Genomic DNA, 14,338 nt, shown 5'->3' on the forward strand with positions numbered 1-14,338 from the left:
ATAATTGTATTAACAGAAAGTTGTGACCAAAAAGAGAACCTTGACACAATAATGCAGGAAATAATTCTTGAAAATTGTCTTGGAGTGATAAAACATGAGGAGAAAGCAGAAGTAAAAAAAATTCACTAATTATCACCTCGCCAAGATCCTTTGGGGAAAACACACAAGAATATTATTGCCAAATTTTAAAACCCCCATATGAAGGAGAAAATTTTGCAAGAAACAAGAAAAAAAAACAATTCAAATGTGCTGGAGCTCCAATTGGAATTGTATAAGACTTATCAGCAGTTATAATAAAAGACCACAGGTCCTGGAATCATATCTGCCCAAAATCAAAAGAACTAGGCCTGTGGCCAAAAATATCATATCCAAAAAAATTATCTATAATTTTGAATAAGAAAAAATGGATCTTCAACAAACTTGCAGGTTTTCAGGACTTTATCAACCAAACCTGTACTTAACAGAAAATTTAACATATAAGAGCCAATATCAAAAATCAACATGGACAAACTGTTTAAACCTGAACAAATTGTTTGTTATTTTTACATGGGAAATGTATATTATAAGTTTAAAGTTCAAATCAACAATAGGATAACTAAAAAAAAAATAGGCAGAGTTAAGATAAAAATAGTAATCATGTTATACAAATGAGGTTCAGAGGCATTGAAGGCAGGGAGGAGGGCTCCTAGTTCTGAAAACCTACTCACATTGGAAATGTTGTTCAGTAGACAACACTGCATATATGTCATGAAGGGTATAACACACTTCAAAATCTATAAAGAAATAAGGGGGAGGGATAGGCAGAATTACAAGCTCTTCTCCCACTAATGCCTCTGTGTCTATTCTTCCCTTGCATCTCATTTGTATGGCATGATTAGTATTTTTACCTTAACTCTGCCTCAATCTATCTTTTTGAGCTATTGTATTGTTAATGTCAATCTTAAACATATGTTATGCCTTTCTCATGCAAAATAAAAAAAAAAAAATTGTCCCTTGTTGAGTTCTTTGTGTTTGGGTTTAGTTGGCAGAAAGTCCTGAAGATCTGCAAGTTCATTAAATGTTCATTTTTTTTCTCATTCATTATTATAGGTAATTTTTCTAGATATGATATTTTTGGCCACAGGCTTAGTTCTTTTGATTATTGGTAGATATGATTCCAAGATTTGTGATCTTTTATTGTGGCTGCTGATTAGTCCTGTACAATTTTAATTGTAGCTCCAGCATATTTGAATTTTTTTTTCTTCTTTCTTGCAAAACTTTCTCCTTCATATGGGGGTTTTAAAATTTGGCAATAATATTCCTATGTGTTTTTCACAAAGGATATCTTTGAGGTGGTGATTGGTGGATTTTTTCTATTTCTATTTTCTCCTATCATACCAAGACAATTTTCTTGGATTATTTCTTATATTATTTGTCATTTTTTTGTCTCTTTTTGGTCACAACTTTCTGTCAGTCCAATTCTTATATTTTCTCTTCTTGATCTGTTTTTCAGATCTGTCATTTTTCTTATAAGATGCTTCACATTTTGTTCTATTTTCTTATTCTTAATAATGTTTTGTTATTTCTTAGTCTCTCTCATAGCTTTACTGGCTTCCCCTTGCCCAATTCTAATTTTCAAAGAGTTATTTTCTTTGAGATTCTGTATCTTCTTTTCTAGTTGGCTAACTTTTTTTTATAATATTATTTTTCTTGAATTAAAAATTTTTTTTCTCTATTTCTCATTGGGTTTTTAAATTCTTTTTTGAGTTTTATAAGTTCTCTCTGGGAAGGGAGCCATTTTATGTTACTCTTTGAGGTAGAAGAAGCTCTTTTTACTCATAGTAAGTTTCTATGATGGAGTTCTTTTCATTTTTTTTTTTTTCTTTTTGCTGAGGCAATTGGGGTTAAGTGACTTGCCCAGGGTCACACAGCCAGGAAGTATTAAGTGTCTGAGGCCAGATTTGAACTCAGGTCCTCCTGACTTCAGGGCTGGAACTCTATCCATTGCACCATCTAGCTGCCCTTCATTATTTTCAGTAAGCAATATTATAATATGTAAGCACTCTAATCCTGGGATGGGGATGTGGTGCTTCTAACTTCACTTGAGCTCTGACCTGGAACCTCAAACCAAGAGTTCTACTCTCCAGCAAGTGCCTGCAGCCAGCTGCAATCCCTTCCCTCTGACCCGGCACTCAGGTGTGCTGGTTCCTTCTGGCCCAGGACGGAGTCTCTGCAGCACAGTTGGGCCCAGCATTCCTAATCAGCTGAGATTCACTCAGTCCTCCCAGATTCAGATCCCTAACTCAGCAAACAGTCCAGGAGGTGAAAGGTTTTGTGGTTCCTGCTGAGACTTCAGCCAAACCAACTAGCAGAGAGCTCCCCACTTAGTGTTTCTGTGGAGCTAGGTGGGAGGTTTTTGCACTTCACACAGGTTAATCCCCAGCTTGAGGTCTTTCTTTAGATCTCAGATTGTATCTGGAGGACACTGTTCTGCCCCAAGTTTTCTTGATCTTTCACCCGGCTATGTTTGCCCTGAGGCACAAATTTGTTCTATTTGTGGGGAACATCTAGAGAGCCTGAAATTTACCAATCTACTCCTTTATCTTCCCAGAATCCTCCCAAATCTGGAGTTTCTATCAAGCCACTGACCTAGTCCAATTCTTGCTTTTTACAGATAAGTTCCCTTTGTTTCAGAGAAGCAAAGTTCATGTAGCAAGTGAGAAAACTAAAACAATTCCATTTTATATCCTTGCTAACATTTTGTACAGCCACTGACATTGTCTTGTTTTCCTGAGTTACATTAGTTTTCTTGTAAGTTATCTAATTTTAAAGAAGTCACTTATTATTGTACCACTAACTGTACAATGCAAATGGACACAATCAATTAGAGTCCTCAAACTCTGGGGGAGGAAAGGAGAGGGGGATCCCTAAATTTAAAAAAATAATTGTTTTTTACTAACAAAAAAAAGAAAATTAAAAAAAAACAAAGCAAAACTTGGTAAATTTCTCTTCAGGATCCTTGTGCCTACTGAGGAAGTTTTGTTTTATACTGCAAGTCTTGCCAATAAATCACACTACTTGGACTTTATTTCCTTAGTTTGTCTCAATTTAATCTTGACAATTAATAACCATGAAGGGATAGAGAAGCAATCCTTATTCCCTGGATGCTAGTAGTAGTATATCATATGATTTCCCCCTGAAGAAATTTCTTATAATTTGAGTCCTGGTGGAATCTCTCCATGAATCTGAGAATGACTTAGAAAGTTAAGTTATATGAAATTTGGTCTAAGACTGTGAGAGATTCAACTGATAGTTTATTTTGGCCTTGAGGAAATTAATTTTTAATCCTGTATTTTATATTTGATTTTATACTATAACAATTCTGTCAAAGCTTAAGCATTTCCTCTGAGGTTTGGGCTAGAATCCAAAACTTCCTTTTTTGATGTTAGATACCATGAAAACAATTCTCTAGTTAAAGAAAAACTCTGTTCTCAATACTCTCATAAAATATTGTCTCAGCATCTCTTGCAATGTTTGGATGTAGAAGCTTTGACTTTGTTATCATCCTCTGAGTGTTTGTTTTGATCATCATAATAACTTTCAATGGTCAGAAACTTTTTCTGTTGTCTGCTCATTTTCCTAGCCTATTACTCAGCTTTTAGTTCTTAGTGAAAGTAGAGCTCTGTTTCCAGGGTGGAGGGTGTACTGTTCCAAGCTTCAAGTTCTGTGCAGCTGTTTTCAGAGATCCTTCTATGAACCAAACTACAAGCGACCTTTTCTGTCCTGGAATTGTAAGGAGTGTCCCCACCCCACTGAAGCTGTAAGTTCTAGTGTGCTAAAGCAACAGAATCCTGCTTTGTTGATGCTGGAGCCCTGGCGTTGGGGCTGGGGCTAAGTTGGCTCACCCTGTGGGTCAGACTCCTGCCTTGTTACCACAGACCCTCTCCACTAACCTTCAGACTCCTCCCTAGTGTCCCTAGGCAGAGAGGTCTAGAAGCCCCCAGGACTGCTGCTGATTCAGAGGTCTCACTGCCACTGAGGCCCACAGCTAGGACTAGGGCTAAGGCAGGGCCAGAGTTGTGCTGTCATGGCCTGGGCTGAGATTGCACGCTGGGCTCCTACCCTGGTTCCACAGCCCTCTTCTGCTGGCCTTCCAGGTGGTCCTTAGTGTCTGAGGGCTGAGAGCTCTGGAAGCCCTCAGGACTGCTGCTAACTCAGAGGTGGGGCTGGCCCAGGGCCAGAGCCCAGGCTCGGGCCAGGACTGGGTTGGTATAGCTGGGATTGCATGCTGGGCTCTTATCCTGGTTCCACGGCCCTCTTCTGCTGACCTTCCAGGTGGTCCTTAGTGTCTCTGGGCTGAAAGATCTGGAAGCCCCCAAAACTGCTGCTGACTCAGAGGTGGTGTAGCCCACATTGGGATTGCACGCTGGGCTCCTACTCTGGTTCCATAGCTCTCTTCTGCTGGCCATCCAGGGGATCTTTAGTGTCTGTAGGTTGAGAGGTCTGGAAGCCCCCAGGATTACCGCTGATTCAGAGGTGGGGCTGGCCCAGGGCCAGGGCCAGGGATTGCATTAGAATTGCATGCTGGGCTCCTACCCTGGTTCTATGGACTTTTGCTGCTGAGCTTCTAAATTACCTTCAGCTGGAAAATGTCCTGCTCCATCTTTTGGGTGTTCTGATGCTAAAATTTGTTTAGAATCATTATTTAAAGGAATTTGGAGCAATTTGGGGAAGAGGCTGGGTGAGTTCCTGCCTTTATTCTGCCATCTTGGCTCCACCACTTCTCCATCAAATTATTTAAATTACACATTTGTTGATAGATTTTATTGAGATCTTTTGTCTTTATATTGACTTTGTATGCCTTCCCTTTCCTGTTCCCAGAAAGCTATCCCTTAAAACAAATATTTCTTTTAAGAAGAGGAAGAAAAAATATTACTCAACAAAACAAAATGCCTCATCAAAATAATCTGATGTTATATGCAATATTCCACACCTGTGGATCCCCACTTCTATAAAGGAATTTATCAGTAATAAAAATATTAACAACTAGCCCTTAGCTATTATATAGCACCTAGTATGTGCCAGGCACTGTGTTAAGCATTTGTATAATATGTAATATAATACCTTCTATAATACAATAATTATAGTGTTATATTGTGACAATAAAATATCTTATATATTATGTTATCTTATATAATTATATATATTATATATCTTATATTATAATATCATATAATACATGACAGGATTGTCAGAATTAAGTGAACCATACTGACATATATATCTTGTGACTCAATTCTGAATCAAGCTCAGTCCCCTTTTTATTTATTTATGGATCTAGTACAACTTCTGTCTTGTGAGCAAATATACAGTTATGGGAATTGTGAGAAAACTTTATAGCATTATTTGAACTTAACCCTGAGTGGCTGGAAAACTGAACCAGCTCTACCTGTTGCTTAAAGATCCTTAATTAAGGACCTAGATTATGCCAAAGTGCAAGCTCAGATCCAAAGACTGATAACAATAATTTTCTCACAGTTATACATTTCAAGCAGCCCATATGTCTTATCTGAAAACTGACCCTGTACTGGTCATTCAGTTTCTGTTTCCTTCCATCTTTGATTTAATGAAGGCACTTCAGAGAATTAGGATAACTCTTTCTGATATCCAGAAACTGAACTTGTTTGCTCTCCTCTTCCCAACTTGAAAAGCCTCTAATCTTTCCTCCAATTAGAAATTGATTACCTAATGATACAACCTATTTTGTATTTTGTTTATTGTTTCCTTTTGATTTATAAAAATCTATTTCCTGCCACATTTACGGTCCAATGCCAAAGCTGAGACTTGGTCTAGAATTGTTAGGCAATTAACATGCATTGTTTAATAAATCAATAAGCCCTGAAGCTCAAACCTTTGTTTCCTCAGTCATTCAATCTTTTGCCTGACACATAATTTTATAATAACATAAAAATAGCTAACATATGTTAAAAGTTTACAAAACATTTCACAAATATTACCTAATTGGATTTTTAACAATAATCCTGAAAGAAAGGGACTATTATTCCCATTTTACAGTTGAGGAGATGGAGGCAAGCAGGATCACCTAGCTAGAAAGTATCCAACCATCCAGTCATCTTTGCCAAGAAAAACCCATGGACCGTGTGCTGTGGTCCCTGGAGTCACAAAGAGTCAGACACGACTAAATAACAATTAAAAAAAAAAAATCTACACATTGACCAAGTCCGACAGACGGTGCTGATTTCCAGAAACTGAACTTGTTTGCTCTCCTCTTCCCAACTTGAAAAGCCTCTAATCTTTCCTCCAATTAGAAATTGATCTGTAAAGTTACCCATGCATGTATCCTGTAAATAAAAGGCTATTAAATAAAAAAAAAAGAAATTGATTACCTAATGATACAACCTATTTTGTATTTTGTTTATTGTTCTCTTTTGATGTATAAAAATCTATTTCCCTCCACATTTACGGTCCAATGCCAAAGCTGAGAAGGCTTGGTCTAGAATTGTTAGTCACCCGCATCCCCCGCACTGTTCTGCTGAGAGGAGGGAAGGATGCTCACTGTTTGCTTCTATCACGAAGATGCAGGGCATGGCTCGGAGGTCTAGAGTGTTCCGTGCTGTTTTCGCAGCTGTCATGGGATAATTTATTCCAGCTGTGTGCTTTGTTCCTCGCAGGTTCCTTGGTGTCTCTGATCCAGCCCTGGCCCCCTAGACCTGACCCAGGGGTGCTTTTGGAAGTATTTGCTCCGCAACAGCATGCAGGTCCCTGATTCCGCTGCCTCCAATTCCCCGGACAAGCAAACCTTTAATCGACTAGGACAAAACCCGGCATTTTACCATTTGAAGTCGGGGAACAAGCATGACTCGTTCTCAGGGGTTCCGACTGTTTCCCCCAGCAACTCGCGGCACTGTGCTCGCACGAAGAAGCAGTACCTGAAGCAGGCGTCCGCAGACTTCTCGTTCTCCAAGGAAGTGCTGGAGCAGTGGGGACTGCCCAGCTTGCCCTACAGCCAGTATAACTTTGACCACATCTACAACACGGAAAACATCATCTCCAAGGGCACGGAGTTCCAAGCTCGGAAGGCTCCCAAATTCAGCCGGCAGTTTTCTCCATCTCTCATGGACCTGCCATCCTTACCGGCCCTCCAACCCATAACCAAAGGGATTCAGGGCCCAAAGAAGTACAAACTGAGGCAGTCTCAGAAAGAAAGCTCCCTGGGTGATGCTCTGGCTCGCTCTTTCTCCTGTCCCGCGTCGGAGATTATGGAGTCCCAGTCGCCAATTCTGCTACCCATCACCGACTGGAGAGCGGACCCAAGAGAGCCGTGGCTTAAATCAATCGAGAAAGAGACCAGAGGGTGGGAGAACATTGTGCTCAAAAAGTTGAGCAAGCGCACAGCTCGCTGGATCCAAAACAAGAAAACCCTGCGGGCCACGGGCCCCTCCAGCAAGTGGCAAAATTTCTTGAGACATCAGTATGACTGGAGCCACATCCGGGATGAGCTTTCTTCTCCCAGTGACCTGGAGCTGGTGACTCAGCTTGAGGCTGAAGAGGTAGCCGAGTTTGAGGGCGTGGATATGGGCACTTCAACCGAAGAAGGAAATAAACCAGAGTTACTGCTTCCCGAGTATTACAGGTATTCTGGCTCTAGGCTCAGAGGCTGTATTTGGTAGTTTTTACTCTCTCTTCTGTACGGGTGGGTTTGAAACCAAGCCACTTAGGTTCTGATAACTGTTGTTATTATTGGTTCTTTGTTCTTGAACAGGACCAAGACTTCAGGAAGATGATACTATGATTTGCAGGGAGGGCTGTGCAAAGGTCACCTGCCTCACTTTCCCCTCCAGAGCCATCTGGGCCCAGTGGCAAGATCTAGATCAAGATGACTGGACATGAAAAAAAAACTTATTTGTTGAGATTTGTGTTGGTAACCATCATTTAGCAGAATATTTTCATTGTTAGAAAGTAATTCCTAGAAATGGATATTATGCAATAAAACCTTGAATCACATCATAAATTTAAAAAAAAAAAAAAAAAGATGACTGGACATGGATCTGGATGTGGTGGGAAACCTTGGCTTTTTAAGCTAAAATCTTTAACAGGTTCAGTTTGACTAAGGTCCATTCAGTGACTAAGGCTAGATAAGAAATGAAGTAGAGAAAGCCATCTTTTACCTAGTCTGATAAAAAAAAAAATCAGAAGGGGAAGACTCTTAGGGTTTCTGATCAAAACAGAAACAATTGCTATTTTTATTTCCTTAACTAAGTAAAAAGTAGAGGTCCTGGAGGTAGAACATCAGGTTAGAGCAAAAGTTGCATTGTCAACATCTGAGTAAAGGGAAATAAGATGGAGAAGAAATAATGGAATCAAATTATGGAAGGCCCTAAATGACAGGTTTTGATTGAATCACACAACCAAAACTGAATACGAGTAAGGTCCATATAACTATTTGAATCAACTTCCTTTAATTTCTCAGAGAGAGGGATTTTTATTCCAAAACTTTATTTCTAAGGTTGATATGATACAATTATGATTTTCCAAGGTTCATCAATGGGTGTGTCATTTACTACTGAAAGAAACCAGCTTCCCTTGGGGATTACGCTCATTTGAATTCCAATATCAACAAGTCTTATTTACTAGCAGGAATCCCCAGAATTAGCAGTAGGCTACAGGATCATAAGTTTAGAGTTTAACAAATTCAATATCCTCATTTTACAGCTGAGGAAACTTAAGGACCAGAGAGATTAAATTTGTTGTTATTGCTGTTCAACTTTTATGCTGTGTCCAACTTTTATGACCCCTTTTTTCAGTTTTCTTGCCAGAAATACTGGGGTAGTTGTCATTTCCTTCTTCAGATGATTTCACAGTTGAAGAAACTGAGGTAAAAAGAATTAAGTGACTTGCCTAGGGTCACAGGGTATGTAAGAGGCCAGGTTTGAATTCAGGAAGATGAGTCTTCCTGACTCTATCCACTGAGCCACCTTTAACCTTGAGGTTAAAATATTATTTTTAATATTAAAAAGTTAATTATAGCTAGCATTTATCTATCTGGAACTTTTAAAATTTCAAAGACTTGCAAATATTTCATCTCTTCGCTAATTTGATAATTGCCAAGTGAATATATTCGGTAAGCTAATGAGGTGAGATTCAAACTCATTTAGTTTTACTGACTCTAAATTCAATGCTCTTTTCACCCTGCTAGACTGGTACTAATTTAGTCAACCAGATGGCTTTGTGATGTGATGCAGCCCAACATTTTTATAAGAGAAAATTTATAGCAGCTTATTTAATACAGTGCCTGCCACAGAATGGGCATTTAATATTTGTTAACTTGACTAGTGTTGTTAAACAGATATCCCCCTGGAAACTGATATCTACTGGTAAGAACCAATTTCCTATAAAATATCTCTTGTAGATGTCCAAAGGGTTATTAACACTCAGGCACGTTAATCAGAGCAGACTGTGATTAATAGATGAGACTTCCTAACCCAAAAAGAAGAGAATTCACAGCCCTGAAAGAATTAGTCCCTCCCTCTAGTTGGTTTCCATACTCTAAATAGGTAGGAACCATGCTTTCCCAATTCCAAACTGTATTCCTGATTCTCTTAATAATCACTAAGGCTCACTTCCACCTCTACTGAGAGGAAAGGTTTCCTTGAAGAAAAGCAGTGGAACAAAGGATGCTCCTTCAGAGGAGTTTGGGAGAAAAATGCCATATCCCTAACACTGTTGATTCTCTTGCTTTGCTTGGGTGGGGAATCTCTTCATGTTCATATGAAGACTACTCTTTCTGAGTTCAAATCTGACCTTAGACACTTACTATGTGTGAGGTAGTCACTTAACCCTATTTGCCTCAGTTTCCTCATTTGTAAGAAGAGCTGGAGAAGGAAATGGCAAACCACTGAAGTATCTTGGCCAAGAAAACCCCAATGTGATCACAGAGTTACACTTAACTGAAAAATGATTGAACAACAAATTCTTTTCCCTGCTTTTGAGGAGTTATAATAACTGTTTGAAATAAAATCTATTTGGTTTATTTCAAGCCTTCAGAGGATGAAAGATCCCTCCAATTATTTTTTTCTTTTTTCTTTTTTCTGTATAATCAATATAAGCTTCCTCTCAATTGTCTCCATTTCTCTGTGTGTATGCATGTGTATATATTTGTGTGTATACATATACAATAAATATATGCTTTGAAACACACATACTGTTACATCAGGGAGAGGAAAGAAAAGTTTCACAACTGGTGGTTTTGAGCAAATGATAGCCATAAGTTGTTCTGCAGTGATTCTGAGTGGTTCCTGCCCTCCTGTAATCTCTGAACAGCAGCAATAGCGGTGCTAGCCCAATATCTCTCTTGGGCTTCCTTGTAAAAGCTCTTCCTTGCATAATTTTATGTGAGAAAATTTTCCCTGTTCTACCTCTTCATTCCCCCTTCTTCCAGTACATCTCTCTTTCTTCCCTTCATTTTTCTGGAGATCATTTCAATCTAATGGACTCACAATCAAGACCTCTGTCTATGTCAACTCCTTTTAATTATTCTAATAATGATTCTTAGGAGTTACATGCATCATCTTACCATGTAGGAATGTACACTGTTTAATTTTTATTGATGATTATGATTACTCTTTTGTGTTCACTATTTTATGATTCTCTTTAGTTCTGGTGTTTGAATGTCAAATTTTCTATTCAGCTTGGGCCTTTTATCAGGAATGTTTGAAAGTCCTCAATTTGATTAAATGTTCATTTTTCTCCCTATAGGATTACACTCAGTTTTGCTGAGTCGATTATTTTTGGTTATAATCTTAGCTTTTTTGTCTTCTAGAATATCATGTTCCAAGCCCATCACTCCTTTTACATGGAAGCTGCTAACTTTTTTGTTATCTGAATTGTGGCTTCACAATATTTAAATTGTTTCTTTCATATAGTATTCCTGAGACTTTTCATTTGGAATATTTTCTAGGAAGTGAGTGATGGATTCTTTCAATTTCTATTTTACCTTCTTGATCTAAGAAATCTGAGGCAGTTTTCCTTGATAAATTCTTGAAACATTCTGTCTTTGCTCTTTCTTTGATTCTGTTTTTCATGTAGTCCAATAATTCTTAAATTATTTCTCTTGCATCTGTTTCCCAGGTAGGAAAAAAAAAACTGAAAAAAAAAAATTTTTTCCAGTGAGATAATTCACATTTTCTTTTTCCCCCATTCTTCTGACTTTGTTTTATTGTTTCTTTTAATTTTTTTTTCTTTTTCCCCACTTATAGATAAAACTAACATTTTTTTGGTTATACATGTATATTCATTTTTTACATTTTCCCATATGAATCATGTTGGGAGAGAAAAATAAGAACAAAAGGGAAAAATCATAACAGGAAAAAAAAAAAAAGTGAATATAACGTGTATTAATTTACATTCAGTCTCCACAGTTCTCTCTCTGGATGAAATGGCATTTTCCATCCAAAGTTTGTTGGGATTGCCTTGGATCAGTGGTTCACTGAGAAGAGGCAAGTCTATCATAGTTGATCATCATACAATCCTGCTGTTGCTGTGTACAATGCTTTCCTGCTTGTTTGTTTCACTCAGCAGCAGTTCATATAAACCTTTCCAGCTTGTTTATCATTTTTTATAAAATAATAAAATTCCATTATTTTAATATACCATAACTTATTCAGCCATTCCCCAATTGATGAGCATCCACTCAATTTCTAATTCTTTGCTACCACAAAAAGAGCTGCTACAAACATTTTTCCCCCTCTTCTATGATCTCTTTGAGAACCAGTAGAAACACTGTTAGATCAAAGAGTATGCACAGTTTGGATGAAAATTATATTGGGTTTAAAATTTTATTCTTTTTCTAGCTTTTCTAATTCCATGCCCAATTCATTGATCTATTCTTTTTCAGTTTTATTCATAGAACAATTTTGAGATATAAAATTTCTCCTAAAAACTGCTTTGGCTGCATCCCATAAATTTTGGTATTCTCTTGGATGAAATTATTGATTGTTTCTATAATTTGTTGTTTGACCCAGTCATTCTTTAGAATTAGATTATTTAATTTCCAATTGGTTTTTAGTCTATCTTTCCCTGGTCCTTTGTTGAATGTAATTTTTATTGCATCATGATCTTTTCAGGATGTATGTGCTATTTCTGCTTTTCTGTATTTTATTGTCAGGTTTTTATGCCCTAATATATGGTTAATTTTGCATAGGTGCCATGTACTTCTGAGAAAAGGGTATATTCCCTTTTACCCCTATTCAGTTTTCTCCAGAGGTCTATCATATCTTAAGTTTTTAAATATTCTCTTAAGCTTCTTAATTTCTTTCTTGTTTATTTTGTGATTAGATTTATATAATTCTGAGAGGGAGAGGTTAAGGTCCCCCACTAGTATAATTTTGCTGTCTATATCTTCTTGCCTTAAAATCTTCTCTAAGAATTTGAATGTTGTACTACTTGGTGCATATTTGTTTAGTATTGATACTATTTCATGGTCCATAGTATCCTTTAATAAGATGTAGTTTCCTTTCTTATCTCTTTTAATTAGATCTATTTTTGCTTTTGCTTTCTCTGAGGTCAGAACTGCTACCCCTGCTTTTTTGGTTTTAGCTGAAGCATAATAAATTCTGCTCCAATTTTCTACCCTTATTCTATACATATCTTTTTATTTCAAATGTGTTTCTCATAAATAACAAATTGCAGGATTCTGTTTTTTAATCTACTCTATCTTCCATTTTATAGGAGAATTCATCCCTTTCACATTCACAGTTTTGATTACCAGCTGTATATTCCCTCCATCCACATTTCCTTATGTCCTATTTTCTCTTTCCACCTCATTCCTCCTTAGTAGAGTTTTGTTTTTCACCAACTCCTCCCTCAATCTACCACCCCTCCTCTCTTCTCTTATCCCTTTCTTCTTGTGTTTTGCCTTCCTTTCCCCTCCCTTTTATTTCCCCTTTCTCCTTATACTTCCTTATAGAGTAAGATAAATTTCTATATCCAACTGAGTGAATGTTTTTCCCTCTTTGAGCCAGAACTAATGAAATTAAGTGACAATGCTTACGTCCTTCCTTCTTTCCCCCTACTGTAATAGGTCTTTTGTGCCTCATCATGTGATCTATTTTATCCCATTTTACCTCCTCTTTCTTTTTCTCCCTATCCTTTTTCTACTCCTTAATCTATTTTTGTTTTTGTTTTCGTTTTGCTGTGTTTGCTCACAGCAAAGGATAGCCTGACCCACCCACTGTTGTTGCCTTGGGCTGGCACTTTGCCTTCTATATTGGGACTAGAGGCTGCCCCCACTCATCTACTGACAGGACAAAAGGTCTTGGTTACTGATCTGCTGTGGCTAAGACTTTTCCCCTATACTATCTAAATACCCCTTTTACCCCAGTGCAACTGACCTTTTTTGAAGTTCAACCTTGAGTTGGAGGATAGTTTTATTCCATCCCTTTATAGATTCTGTCATTCCGGACTGTTCAGAAGCTTGGTTTCATGTGATTTTAGAGGGAAATTGAAAAAGCTCGAGTAGTTTCTTTGCTTCATTCTGCTATCTTGGCTCTGCTCCGCCCCCCCCAAAAAAAACCTGTTTTATTGTTTCTTTATGTCTTACGGAGTCATTAGCTTTCATTCCTAATCTAATTTTTAAGAAATTATTTTTCGTTAGTGAGATTTTACACTTCCCCACCACTACTATCAATTTAGCCAATTTTGCTTTTTAAGGAGTTCTTCTCTTTAGTGGATATTTGTGCCTTCTTTACCATTTGACCATTTGTGTTTCTTAAGGTGTTATTTTCTCAACACTTTTTCCTGCCTCTTTTAACCAATCTGTTCCTTCTCTTTTCATAATTTTCTTGCATAGTTTTCATTTCTTTTCACAATTTTTCCTCTACCACTCTTGCATCTTTACCTTTTACAGGAATTCTGGTTGGGTTTGAATCCAATTAGCATTTTTCTTTAAAGCTTTATTTATAGCTGTTTTCACATTATTGCCTTCTTCTGAGTTTGTGTTTTGATTTTTACTGCCATGAAACTATTTTTGTGGTTGTTATTTGCTCATTTTTCCAGCTTATTTCTTGCCTTTGAACTTTATTTTAAAGTTGAGCTCTGTTTGCTTGGAGTGGGGAGCCACTGTCCCAAGCCTTGTGATTTTTTGTATTGTTGTTTTAATGCTAACAAAGGGTAAGTGACTTAATTAGGATCACATAGCTAATGACCAATTCTGAGGCCAGAACTGAACTCACAAAATCTTCCTAACTCCAGGTCCTGTATTCTATCTACTGCACCATCTAGTTGCCCCCTACTGCCCCAGTACAGGCCTTTATTATCTCTCATCTATACTATTGGTACAATA

The 14,338-nt window shown here is 37.6% G+C and overlaps 1 protein-coding gene across 3 annotated transcripts in view; it reads left to right on the forward strand.

The window, feature by feature from the left end:
• HEATR4 (HEAT repeat containing 4) overlaps nucleotides 1-14,338 on the forward strand; it is a 95,437-nt gene that overhangs the window by 1,875 nt on the left and 79,224 nt on the right. For all 3 annotated transcript variants that reach the window (XM_031952557.1, XM_031952556.1, XM_031952559.1), the window contains exon 2: nucleotides 6,672-7,633. In XM_031952557.1, coding sequence (XP_031808417.1) covers nucleotides 6,753-7,633 — 881 coding nt within the window. In that variant the 5' untranslated portion in view covers nucleotides 6,672-6,752. The remainder of the gene's footprint in view (nucleotides 1-6,671; nucleotides 7,634-14,338) is intronic.

Source organism: Sarcophilus harrisii, chromosome 2 (genome assembly GCF_902635505.1).
Source record: "Sarcophilus harrisii chromosome 2, mSarHar1.11, whole genome shotgun sequence".
Classification (NCBI taxonomy): domain Eukaryota; kingdom Metazoa; phylum Chordata; class Mammalia; order Dasyuromorphia; family Dasyuridae; genus Sarcophilus; species Sarcophilus harrisii.